General features: G+C 41.6%; 2 protein-coding genes across 4 annotated transcripts in view; one reads left to right on the top strand and one right to left on the bottom strand.

Annotated features, from left to right (window-relative positions):
• ANLN (anillin, actin binding protein) overlaps positions 1-2372 on the top strand; it is a 30414-nt gene extending 28042 nt beyond the window's left edge. For both annotated transcript variants that reach the window (XM_075056775.1, XM_075056793.1), the window contains 2 exons: positions 1097-1269; positions 1601-2372. In XM_075056775.1, the coding sequence (XP_074912876.1) occupies positions 1097-1269; positions 1601-1724 (297 nt within the window). In that variant the 3' untranslated portion in view covers positions 1725-2372. The remainder of the gene's footprint in view (positions 1-1096; positions 1270-1600) is intronic.
• Positions 2373-2879: 507 nt separating this feature from the next.
• Positions 2880-13131, bottom strand: part of AOAH (acyloxyacyl hydrolase) — a 94205-nt gene continuing 83953 nt past the window's right edge. For both annotated transcript variants that reach the window (XM_075056807.1, XM_075056816.1), the window contains exons 21-22: positions 13020-13096; positions 2880-6805 (exon numbers count right to left, since the gene is read on the bottom strand). In XM_075056807.1, coding sequence (XP_074912908.1) covers positions 6677-6805; positions 13020-13096 — 206 coding nt within the window. In that variant the 3' untranslated portion in view covers positions 2880-6676. The remainder of the gene's footprint in view (positions 6806-13019; positions 13097-13131) is intronic.

The raw sequence follows: 13131 nt of genomic DNA, 5'->3' as shown, positions 1-13131 counted from the left end.
AATCTCTGCCTACTGGAATAGAATATAGGCAAAAAATTTGAGTTAAGCAAGAAAAAGTTTCCTATTCTACTTTTGTCTGCAAGAAAGCAGCTTTGGTTTGTTTTCCAGATTCTGTTCTTGAAAATCTCCTAGGCTTGTAAGGATCACCTATATTCTTTTGATATACTATATCTATAGCAGTATTAAATTCTGTCCTTATTAAATTCCTCCCCTTGCCCCTACTATATCTGTTCTATCATGCAGAGATAGATGTAGCTCAGCATTGTCAGTATTGGGCAATGATTGTACATGGCTGTACATGTATCACCAACATGCAGCCTGTTTCTTAATGTTCTTTGGAATAGAACTATCCTTTTTCTTGTAACTCAGGTTGTTTTAACTATCTATGGAATAGTATAGTGAACATGCCCAATAAATAGCAAACTCTTCTCCAAGCCAAGAGCAGTTTGTGATGTTTCCCTGATGAGATATTCTGTAGGTGTGAATAATCGGAGCCAAGGTCTGCAACTAACTTTAGGCATGAGTTAAGCCTCTGTCTACAGTCAGCAGAAAGAGGTAACTGCCTTGAATTTGAAATGCTTTTTGAAGGGGTCTAGCTATTGACTATAGAGGGAGCTAAAGCTGCTGGACTTGTCACTTAGGTGCCTTAGTTGTATGTTTGAAGATGAATCCATAGGCTTTGACAAGAATGATGCAAGCATCTCTAAAGTGCTTGTTTTCTGTAGGCTTTGACAGGGTTTACACTACCAGTTTGGATTTTATTATGAAGTTCTCTTGAATTTGAGAGTTAAAGCTTTTTATTTTTTTTTTAAGGAATAAAGAAAAGGGAGGCTATATCTTTCTAGAGCCTAAGCTTTTAGTAAGGGATGGATTTGTTAGCTGTATTGTATGTGACTCAGGTGGGCATGTTCTGTTGTCTATACTGTCTTGCTTCAGCTATGACTCATAAATGTAAGAAGTGGAATCCCTCTTTTGGAATGGAGTAATTGATTTGGAGGGGGTGTCACTCAATATGGCAAAAATTGTCAAAGCATATGTTGTTCAGGATTACTCTTGATTGCAGTGTTCTTGACTGATGAACTAACTTCACTTTCAGCATCCTTTGGGCCGGATAAACTTGGCTAACTGCACTAATCATCAGATTGAACCTGCCAACAGGGAGTTCTGTGCCCGTCCCAACACTTTTGAACTAATAACTGTCCGACCTCAGAGGGAGGATGACAGAGAGACTCTTGTCAGCCAATGCAGAGACACACTTTGTGTTACAAAGTGAGTGGATAAAATCATGAAGGTTGTGGGATGTGTGGGAGGGGTGTTTTGCCTCAAGTGACAGTTTTAATGACATAGGAGCTTTACAACATTGACTTGCCAATGCAAAGCTCATTTAAATGCTAAGACTTTGGGATGACACTTGAACGGTTTGGTTCACTTTTAGTTCTGTTTTGTCTTGCTGTCCCATTTCAGACTTCTGATTGTGGAATATTTGGCTTCATTTTTTCCCCTGCTATTTGGGCTTCGATGGATGATCAGCTCAACATTTTTCAGAATAAGTAGAGGTGGAGAAAGATGCATCTAATCCATTGGATTCTTTCCCTTTTAGGAACTGGCTGTCTGCTGATACTAAAGAAGAGCGTAACCTTTGGATGCAAAAGCTCAACCAAGTCCTTGTTGACCTTCGCATGTGGCAGCCTGATGCCTGCTACAAACCTATTGGAAAGCTTTAAACTCAGGAAGGAAAATATGAAGAAAATACATATGCAAAAACCCACATGAACTACACAAAAAAAGAACTTAAATGAAAATGTGGGAAGTCCTCTGGGTCACTTATGCTTTAAATTTGAGAGAGTATTTAACATTATACAGGACTATGTTATGCAGTATTTTTATTTCACTTTAAGAATTTTAAAACTCTTTTACTTCCTAGCTTTTAAGTATGGTAGGAAGCAATTAGCTGTTTCTAAATGTGCTAAATATTTATGTAACTCCTTTTTTGGAAGTCTTTTTTAGCTAAGTACATTCTCTTCTTCAAACAACTAAATTATTGCAGGAAATCACACTTCAGGGCAGGAAGGGGGGGCAAGCTAGTGAAAAAACAAGCTTACTAGGTAACTCAGCTCCCTGAAAAAATCAATAGCTCAGAGTTCTTTAACAAGGATGGAGCTGAAGCACAAGACTTAATATTGGAGCATTTGTCAGGTTTTTTTTTTAACGATCAGGCACAGAAGTTACTAGTAAATTTTATTCTACAACATGCAATATAGGTATTTCTTGCTTGCACAGTGTCCTTGTCAGAACAAACATGCACAATACATTAATACTTCTGCAATTTCTTATACAAACTTCTATAGATAAGTACATGGCATGTATACTATATGGTTTACAGGTGTGGAATTATGTATGCAGTATATTGCACTTTGATAGAAATGAAAGGTCTTGAATATTTTTGTTAGGACTGATATAAAACAAAAACCAAACAAACAGGTTTAGGGTTGTATATGTCAGTATTTCCTGGGACTCATGGTTTGTACAAGCTACAGTTCTCCATTTGAGAACCAGGAATAGGTTATAAAAGTGCTTGCTTTTTTTTTATATATATAAAACACTACAAAGCTGCTATGTACCAACTAATACTCTGCTGGCCTAAAGTATGGGTCTTCCTCCCCCTCATAGACATGTCCATAAATGCAAATAAAAACAGTACTTCAGAACCATCATTAAAATGGCAAAACTTCTCAGTTGAAACTTGCAATTTTCACAGCTTTTTGCTATACTATCTCATTACTTCACTATGGTGAATACAATAGTGGAATATTTAAAATTGCTATTGCTGTTATATATTCATACTTGAAACACTAAATTCTGTTAGCTTATACTATTTTCATCCTGCCACTTTTGTACTTGCTTTTAAATCTAGTTTTCTTTTTCTGATGTCTTTAAATGTTTCCAAACTATGTATTGAGATTTATTTTATTCATTTAAAATAAAGAATAAGACACTTTCTGCTTCTTTCATAATGTCATCTATGTGTTTGAGATACTAGTTTGTAGGCTAGAAGAAGAAAAGCTGGACTCCACACAATGTTTAAGAAAGGATTCCATTCAGTATGTGTATCCCAAAATACCACTTGATTTGGGAAGATAACGTGATGCCTCAGGGGTAGCTAGCACCAAATTTTGTGGTGGGAAGCCAGATTGTCCATGGGCAGTTTCCATGAATTGCTTCTTTCATATATGAATGTAGAAGCTGCTAGAGACCAGCAGTTTGTCAAGTATGGAGAGGTGAGATGGTTCCTTTTCTCTTGTGAAAGAGACATGGCAGCAGAGTAGCAATAGACCAGGGACAGTGGAACAGCAAATTTCATCTGTGAATACACAGTAGGCTGTCTACTTAAAACTTTGAAGTGGATGTTAATAAAAAAATCATTAAATATAAAATTATGAAATTAATCCATAGAAAGATCTTAAGAATGGAACTGGATATATCTAAGGGAATGACACATTTTTGTTTAGGTTAATTAGGCTATTATCCATTGTAGAAACTAATCTGTGTGTGTTCATTGCCCAAGATGAAAAATTATCCTCATCAAGGAAAAGTATAATGTGTAATGGGTGATGTAAGTTAGAAAAGCTGACCTGGATGGTGAGTTCTAGACACAAGCTGTCAGTGGCAATGACACGTGCTACCGTAGCCAGCAGAAGTGTGTGACGCTAGCTGAGCAGCAAGCCTGCAATTACAGCTTTACTGACTTGCACTGCTGTGTACCTCCTCCCCTCCTGCATGACCCTGCTCTTTTAAGGGTGAGCTGTGGAAAATTTTTCAAAAATGTTGGCAAACATTTTTTTTCCATATTTGTTGGAGATACTTTTCGAAGAGGCCAGATGGTGTGAATTCAATAGCTTCAGGTAGCTATAGATGTTCTATACCTCAAAAATAGTTCCTACTGTCTGATTTCAAACAAAGCTTTTAAGTTTTGTAAAAATGGTTTATGAACAGAATAACCTCAAAAAAACCCCTTCCTATTTGCAGTGCATTGGAACTAGCCAGTGACATAATTCTTCCTCTATTCAGGTGCTCTGACTCTCCCCCCAAAAAGACCTTGATATAGACCATTTCGTCTAAAAATCTGTACTGCTATAAAGTTTGAATTTCATGAAACTACTTAGCTTTCTGAGAGAAACTTCTTTTTTTTCCTGCTTATTTCTCTGTTCCCCATGCATTTGTCACATTCAACCAACGTAGGCACCAGGAGATAGTCAAATTAATGGAATAGACTAGGATTCATAGTTTGTTACTGCTTTAGAATAAATAAGCTTTTATAGAAGCATTTCTTTAAATATAGGACATTTATTTTTAGAGTGGTACTGGTAAGCGATGGATGGTTGGGGGTGCAGATCTTCAGCTGTTTTTTGCATTCTTTGAAATAATGGAGAGACACAGCGGCTGTAAAAGCTGACGGCTTAATAGACCTGAAATTCATCTTTATTTGCAAATGGTTACTACATTACTTACAAATCAAATTTCTGCATCCAGCCTAATTCTGAACTGCAGAGCTCACCTCTGAGGCATGAGGACATAGGGTTTGGTTAGCGCTCCTTCAGCCAGTCATGAAGTCCCTCAGAGACCCCATATCATGTATGGAACAATTATACTGGGCAAATCACAGAGCTTTGCTTTGGGATTCAGCTGTGTGGGTTTCAGGTTGTCTTTGAGAAGATGCTGTTCTAATTTTATAAGAAAGCTTTTTTTTTCCATTGTTCAGAAATTCAAGATGTTCACTAATAAGAAACTCTATAAATGGAAAATGCTTTGCTCTGGGCAATGAAGCTTATTTTAGCTGAGGAAATTTCAGTTTTAGTAGCTTGTAAAACTCCTAATTGGCGTTATTAAATCCCAACCTCAAATGAAATACAATCATTTGCAATGAAATTGCCTGAAAATTTGGCTTCTAAACACATACTGTTCCCTTCCCCCTTTTAATTGCTACATTTCTGTATTTTGGTGTAGAGGAAATTATCTGATATTCTGTAATTATTGTCTGTGCTGAACTTGGTCTATAGTAAAACCATGTGCATGCACTTGTTTCTGTCCTTGTGCTGTTTTTAATGAAACATAGGAAGCCTGGAGAGGTAATAAAAAAATAGGTTGAAGGTGTTCTACCTGGCCAGTGTACATCAAATGTTATGCTGTTTGGTGGAGAGAATGTGTGCAGGAAGAAGGTAGATTTCCTTTTCCTTCCAATGCTAAATAGTCTTCCTCAAGCATGCCTCTGTGGAGTTGAAACTATTTCTTGGGAGACTGGATATTTTGGTAACATCTAAACGCCTTGAATGAATTGGGGCCTTATTAGTAAGTATCATTCAATTAAGAAATGTATTCCCTTTTGGTTTCCTAAAGTAGGTGACTTGAATATTTACTTAAATGCTAGCAGTAGTCCCAAATGAATTTCTATCTTAATAAAAGATGCGGCATCAACTGTACTCTAAAAAAAAAGGAAGAGGATCTAGGATAGCAATAATACGTGCTTCAATCAAAATAGCACTAGCCAAGTCATCTGCCTATTCAAAATACCGAGCAGATGCATCTCCTACAGCTGTGGCCAGTGTGCTAAGGTCAATATGCAGCCAGGCCATCTCCTTTAGTTTGGACTGCAGCCTAAGGCAAGGGATGTGTTCAGAACAAAGAGCAGATTTTGTTGGGTTTTAGTCATGGCATGTTAACACTTTCTATTTACCAGATTTTTTTTCCCACCTATAATTAATGCCATTTTATGCTATCTGATCCCTTCATCACCAGTAAGGCTGTGAGTAGGGTAGAGCTGTCTTGTAATTTTTTAATATTTATTTATTTATTTGCTAAGAGCATTGGATAAGCTAGTGAAAAACTACTAGTAATTCTCAACCTTCAAGTCTGTGTATAAAGTAGAACAGGTAAGGGCTGACCAATATCTTCAGCGATTCCCTGGGTCATGCCTGTAAAAGATACAGGACTGGCTATGTCATATTTGTTAGGAAGCAAGAGAGCAAAGATGTACTAAAGGTTGAAAAAGCAACCTGTTTTAAATACATGAAGGGTTGTCAAGCTACTACCTTGGGGGGGGGCGGGGAGAGAACATGTGCTCAGTCAGCCTGCACTAATGCTGCCAGGCAAATCAAGATCCTAGTGCCTTGTTATTCCTGGCACATTTTAATAAGCAAATAGCAGCTAAATAATGTATTGACAGTCAGGGTAATTACATACACACAATTTATAGCAACATAATGAGTTTGGGTTGCCCCCCCCCCCCCCCCCCGTTTTGGGGATCAGATTAACTGTTGAAACACTACAAATGGAAAGCCCAGAAATAATGTTCTGCAGGGGAATAAAAATAAAATAGAGGTAGGGCTAGGAATTTGCTATATATAGAAAAAAATCTAACAGATTTGCAAACCAGTACAGTAAATGGTCTAGCTGGCAGGTATCCTTTGATTTTTATTTTTGTTGCTCCACAGAAAAAGCATAGCCTACTAGTGCAGGTGAGATACAAACCGAAAAGAATGCTGTTGTGTTATGTCTGCTGCTACTGGCTCCGATAACTTGGCCTCCCCCTTTTTTTGTGTGTGTTGTTAACCATCTTGTTTTGTGGAATGCACTGGGAAGCATCACCGTAAACCATGTCAGGGCTCTGGCAGTTTGGAAGTCAGTGTCCACCTTGATCTTTGAATATAGCTTCAATCTGGTCGTTGAATGGATTCTCCCTTCCAAGCACTTGAGGCCATTCATGTAGCACCTTCTGCCAGGTAATTCTTGTTCCAAGGGCTGCAGCAATCTGCAAACAGCACAAATACTATCAAATTCTTGTGCATTTATAATGTAGTTGTTTCATGCCAGCATTTAGGAGACCCTACCATAAAGAAGACTCCCCTGTACAGCCATGTGATGAACTGTAACCTCTAACCAAAGAAAATACCCCACTCCAGCTGCCTGAACAGGGGAAAATCCTTCTGAACAGTAAAAATAATGTAAGGACTGTATATCTGCACCTCCCTGACCAGCCATTTGGTCTAATGATACTTTCCAACCACTTCCTGATGCCTATGATGTCTGGTCTATAAACTTCTACTCAAAAGCCCTAGAGTCTGATTTCCCCCCCCCCCCCCCAAAACACCTTGAAAGTATTTCAAAAGCACTGCTTAGATATAATGCATAAAACTCTTGCAAGTCTGAAGGAATTCATGCTCCTAAATGCCTCTGACACTTCTAATAAATATTCTCTCTGCTATCCTGTAAGAAAATCATGGGTGTTGAGAAAAAGAAGCCCAATTATATTTAGGTTCAAAACTACCCAGTTCTGATGCTCTAAGTTTGTGCCTGCTGCTGGTTGTCTTCAGAGCTTTTTTCCATGAGACCTGTAGAAGTGGTAAAATAGCTTTTCTCCTTGATATTAGAACTGCTCCAGCTTTCATAGAGGTTTTTGCCCTAGAAGTTATGCACCAAAGAGTAACTGTATCTGCTGTATGGCCAGGGTGAAAAACAGCAAGCGTAGCAGGAAGGGGAAGAGAGAACAGTCTGATTCTCCTTTAACCAAGTTTTCTCACCCTGCTAACGTGTTTTTGTTTTAACTTCTGACCTACAATTATATTTTGCATATATGGTAACTTCACTTTCAACCCTAAAACTCACTCTGACGTTGATTGTGATTATGAGATTTAAATAGAGCTACCAAAGTCTTTTTTTTTTAAGGGCCAAGATGGGTTTATGGAATCAAACTATTTGAACACTGTTATTTTGGACTTTGGGATCAGACTGGAGCCTTTGGGAACTTTTAATGCACTTCTTTTTAAACGCTGTGCTTTTGAAAGAAGCTGTAATGAGGGGCCAGGACACAAAAACTTTCTTTTTTTCAGAGCTCATGTACAAAGAGACACATTTGTGGAGTGGAAGCTCTTAGACTCTGGTCACTCAAGGTCTCTTTAAGCTAATGGAGGAATTGGGGCAGCGAGGAGGGATAGGGAAGATGATTGTGCAATAGGGTGTTTTCTCCTGGTCGAAATTTCTAATGTGACCAAATGTGGTTATTCTGAGATACCCTATGGCTGCCAGAGGGCTGCGACCTGTCTCTGTCAGAGTGGTCCGTTCTGGCATGGTAGTCTCCAAAACTCCTTCACAAGTCCCTAACCCTTCTGTATGTTTTTTTAGCAGAGTGGGTGGGTTGGTTGGTTGGTTTAAAAAAACCTCTACTATCTTGGCATGGTGCACCCACTGCAAAAGTATCACTGGAGGTATGTTCTACAGTGTTCAGGCTACTGTTGACTGGCAATTTAAAGCATATGTGCTTAGACTGCCCTAAATTATGTAGGTCCTACTCAGACATCATTTCACGTGGCCCCGATTTCAATAATTTACTCTGGATGAGTAGTGTGGCACAGAGAAGGGTTCATGATTCTAGAAATCACTTTTCTCATAGGTCTCCCTTAAATTCCAAAGCTCTTGTGCTTTGAAACCTGCTACAATTTGTATGTTTTTTGCAATTAATTTTTTGTGAAGATGACAACCCCTAAGCAATTATTTTTTTTTAAAGGAAATATTACCCATTCCTCATAGAGCTCTGGGTGACTGCAACTGGGAGGTGGCTGTGTTACTTCAGCAGCTTCTGTTTTCTCCTTCTGCACCAAACTGGCGATGGGCCTGCTTCTCAGCAAAGTGTAAATACCCAACTTATCTGATATGCATCACTTCAGGGTTTTCTCTTTTTTTCTGGCTGGAACGTGTTTTGCTATGACTTAAGGAAAAGAACAGGAGAAGCTAATCACACTCAAGCTGTGCTTTCCTGCCTGTACATAATCATTAAGAATCTTCCAAGCCTCTCAGGTTCCAGTTTGTGATGCTCAGGGCTTTCGCATTCTCCCTGGTAACTTCATAAAAGCAAGAAATTAAGCTGTTTATGCAGGATCCTGTTGAAATGCATGGCCCTGTCATCCAAACAAAGTGATCAGCTGTTCTAGAGAGAAGTGATGTCCTTGAAGCCACCTGGCATTCACAAGAATTTGCAGTGAAATTTTGTAGTAAGGAAGAGATGCTGAAGAAAATCCCCGGGCTCCCTCTACAGTCAATTGGAAGAGAAAGTCAGATTTCTTCCAAGGATAACCAAGTTGGACTTCAGGGAATGGCGTCTCAAAGACAGCTCTAGAGGGAACTTAGCAGGACTGAGTGATACGCTTTGCTTTTAGGTGTCAAAAGTAAATGGAGTGAATTTCCTCCACCTATGGCCTGAGCTAAGTGTGTTGGGAAAAAAACCTCATGGAGCCCAATTTTAGCTTTGAAACTTAAGAGGAATGCAGTTATGCCAAGAATGACTGTTTTGTTTGTAGCCTTCTGTTTTGCAACTTAATAAAAACATGCAGGAAACCCCCTTCCCCGCCAAGAAATTTGCAGTAAGGGAATGTGGTTCTGGGCCTGGCTAAACAAATGAGCACTTGGTGTTTATCCCTTCTTTCAAGGATTTTTTAAATATAAAATACTGCCTGGAGCAGGGACTATGGGGGCTAGTTTTTCCTGCCTGAGTGTGCTAACCTAGCCTTTTTCCAATGCACAAAAAACCAGAATAGCTGCTAATGGGATGGGGGAGTGTTGCCTCTTATTTCCTTTTCCTTCTCCTTGCAATGATAAGTAAGCAAGCATCAGTTAGCAAGGTTTAATTCCCTCCCACATCTCTCCTGCATGGCTGGACTGCTGGACTACTGCATATACATGCTGACTCCTGCTTCTGCCATTATACCAGCAGATTATTTTTTTTTTTATTAAAGAGACAGCAGGTAAACAGCAGGTGAATTCCAGAGGCTGACATTAGACACCGGCTTATCCTGCCCACTGCTGTATCATAACGACTAGGGATCATGGCACACTTCCAGCCCACCATCGGCAGAGAGGAGCACTGCAGTTCTTATATCCCAAACTCCAAAGTTTCTCCACAAGAAGGCAAGAGCTAAAATGTTTGTTTTCTGTGGAGTGTTGCTCAATTCAAAAATTTGTGTATATTTGTCAACTGCTTTGAGATCTTCAGAGAGAAAATTCAGTAGAAATGCCCAGCCTCGGTCTTATCTGTTGTATTTATTTGTCAAGCTGTATGTGAGGCGTGGGGAATAGCTGCAGAGATTGAAGCAAGAGCCCCCATTAAGTTGATGAACTGCACGGCATCAATCCTCTCCCAGTAGGCTGTTCTATACGGTATGAAAGCCGTACCTGGCCAGAGGCATTCACGTTGGTACAAAGTAAAACTTTAAATAAAACTAGTATGAGGAGCGAGTTAATTGTTTATCATCTCTCTCAAGCGTACTCTTAAATATCACTCTCTGCTCACACTTCCCCTTCTTTTTATTAAGAGAGCCACTCTTTCGGAGCAGAGTGCTACATCTCAGTCCAAATAGTGGTATGTTGATAACAGACTTCTGTATACTACCAGGAAAAGAAAAATGGATTTAAAGCGGTGGATGTTTGGATAAGGCTAATTAATAAATCCTAGAAGGGCAATAACTCACTTGAAGCAAGGCATATCTACAGCTGGCACCTTGACTGTAAGGGAGAATGTACCTATAAAAGCATTAATGTCATCCTAACAGCAGGAGTGGGAGATCATAAGCACTGCAGGATGCCAGGTCCGGAGGGAGTAAAATATGGCAGCGCTTGGCTGGATCCTGCAGCTCAGCAGTCCGGGGGCTGCATGTAGGTTTGCTGCTACCCTTCAATGCCCTTTTGTAATTTTCTTTTGGCTTAGGCAGGATCCCTTTAAGATAAATACTTGCTGCCTTCAACTTTATTCTACCTTCCAGCTGCTGGTGGGATATGGGATACGGGCAAGAGCCTGAATGAAAAGCTGTCATCTGGTGAGCTTGGCTCCCATGGTGGCCAGTTGCTGGGGGTTATAAGAAGCCTCAGGCCAGCCTCAGGGTAAGACATAAAAATAACGCAAAGCCCTTTTCTTCTTCACTCCAGGCTCTTCGTATTGCAGTTTCCCCAGATGGCAGGGTTGGGAATGGGGTCCATTTCATCACTGTTTTCACTCTCATTTCATTTGCCAAGTTTTCTCTAATTGCTTCCTTGCAAAAAGCCTGCAGCAAAAAAAAATCCAGATACTTTTTTCTCCACGTTCCCAGGCTGTGAGCTCATATTTTCATGCAGCTATCTCTTGGTACTGTGTGGTAGCCAGGCAGGAATTTCTGCTATGAAGGAGTCCGTCTTTGAACAGGAGGCTCTTTTGACTTGGCAAGGCTAAGCAAGCCACCATATTGCTCCAGCTGACCAGCACAGGTTGTGTAAAAACTAGCACCTAAAGCACGCGGTTTGCCTTTGGACTTCCCCCTGCAGGTCTCCCCTGGCTGAACTGACAGCACAGTCAACACGGAAGCTGCCGAAATGTTGGAACCCATCAGTGCTTGCAATGCACGCCCGTTGAAGTGCTTCTCCAGGAACTGCTCTTTCCCCGTGTGCAAGACAGCATTGCCTCAGGTTACTTGGTGATGGGAGTATGGGAGTGAATATATGGGGGTGTTAGCTCACATTGTAAAAAATCAGTCCATAAATTCATCCCGTGCTTTTGAGCAGGGGGAGCTGCCAAGCGGCACTGCTGGTGGCTGGGTGGCACAGCAGGCTTCCTTACACAGCTCCATCATGCTGGGGTGGAAGAGAGCACGCAGCTGGGAGCATGGAGGAAGGCAGTGGTGCCCTAGACGACAGCTTTCTCCAAACTGCTCCACAAAAAACATCACAGAGGAAACATCACTCCTCCTTCTCCCAGCCGCCACCCAGATCTTCAGCCCTGGGCAGGGCAGGGATGTTGGGAGTGGAACTGGCTGCTTGGAGGGCATGTTTCCCTCATAGCAGCAGGTAGCAAGAAATTTCTGGACCTGTCATTAAGTATATGGGATGGAGAGCAGCCACTGCTGCTGCTCCCAGGCAGAGCCCTCTGGCAGGAAGGGGAAAATCAGCTCTGCTGTCGCTGTCCCTTTCCATCTTGCCCGCTTCCTGCAATTTGTCCCCTCATAGTTTACACCAGCCTAATTCTTGCTCTGAAGAGTCAAGATTGAAAAGCATGGAAAACAGGAGCGGTCTTTATTTTTGGGGCCTGCCCACCACCCCATGTTGACTTAGCAGCGGGGGGTGACTGTGTCGTGGCCGGTGGGACAGCCCCGGCCAGGCTGTGCCCATTGCTGCTACCGGCTGCATGTGGGGTTTCAGCTCACATGCAGTTTTTCTCAGGGCAGCATGGGGAAGGCTGGCTGCTGCTTTCCTTTGCATATGTGTTTGAAATCTGAAGCTAGTGTATAGAAAAAAACAATTGGCTTTGTTTGTAGCTGATTGCAATGCATGCTTTCTCCACGTGTTTTACAGAGTCTGAAAAAACTGCTTCAAAGTGAATATGGTGGGAACGAGGCAACATCACACTGGGTTATTGAACCCAAGCAAGGCCTTACAGCAGAGCAGCTGCTTCTCCTTCCCTTTCATTTATTTCTGACTGTAAACCTTCCCCTGCCACCTGTCCTTGGAAGCAAGCAGGAGAAAACTTCTTCCTAATATGTAGCTGCAGAGCATAAAGCAATTTAAATGTATAGCTTCAAAAAGAAAGCTTTGTTCCAGGCTACGATGGGGAAACCCATGGCCTCGGAGGCTGCAGGGCAGGGGCAGGGCTGGAGGGGGCTTTGCACAGGGCTGCATCACTGCCCGGATCCTGCAAAACTCCCGCGGGTGTTTGAGCAGGCAGGTAGCCAGCCTATGTGGCAAGGATCTGGTTTTGTGGCTTAAGACCTGTTTGGCCAGGGTACTGGTCAATGAGTGAAAGAAAGCAGCAGAAGACCTTGCAGGAGTTAAAGCAGAGTGCAACCAGCTGAAATGGAGATGTCTGCTCTGGGGCTAAAGCCATTGTCTCTTTTTTAAAAGAGAAATCCCCCAAACCTGCATCCCCGTGGCATGCCGAGTGGGTGCCTTGGGCAGCAACGGGCGCCAGTGTCCCGCCTGCTCCTGCCCGTCTCCTGGGACTGGGTTTTTACCTGGCTGGGGTGGAAGCCATCGACTGGTTCGATCAGCTGCCAGGGCTCACCTCCCATCTTGTGCCACTCCTCGGCCGCTGCGAACAAGGTAAGCAGAGGGGTTATCGCTGGT

This window comes from Buteo buteo, chromosome 2 (genome assembly GCF_964188355.1).
Source record: "Buteo buteo chromosome 2, bButBut1.hap1.1, whole genome shotgun sequence".
NCBI classification, from domain to species: domain Eukaryota; kingdom Metazoa; phylum Chordata; class Aves; order Accipitriformes; family Accipitridae; genus Buteo; species Buteo buteo.
This window is presented reverse-complemented; position numbering and strand designations above follow the sequence as displayed.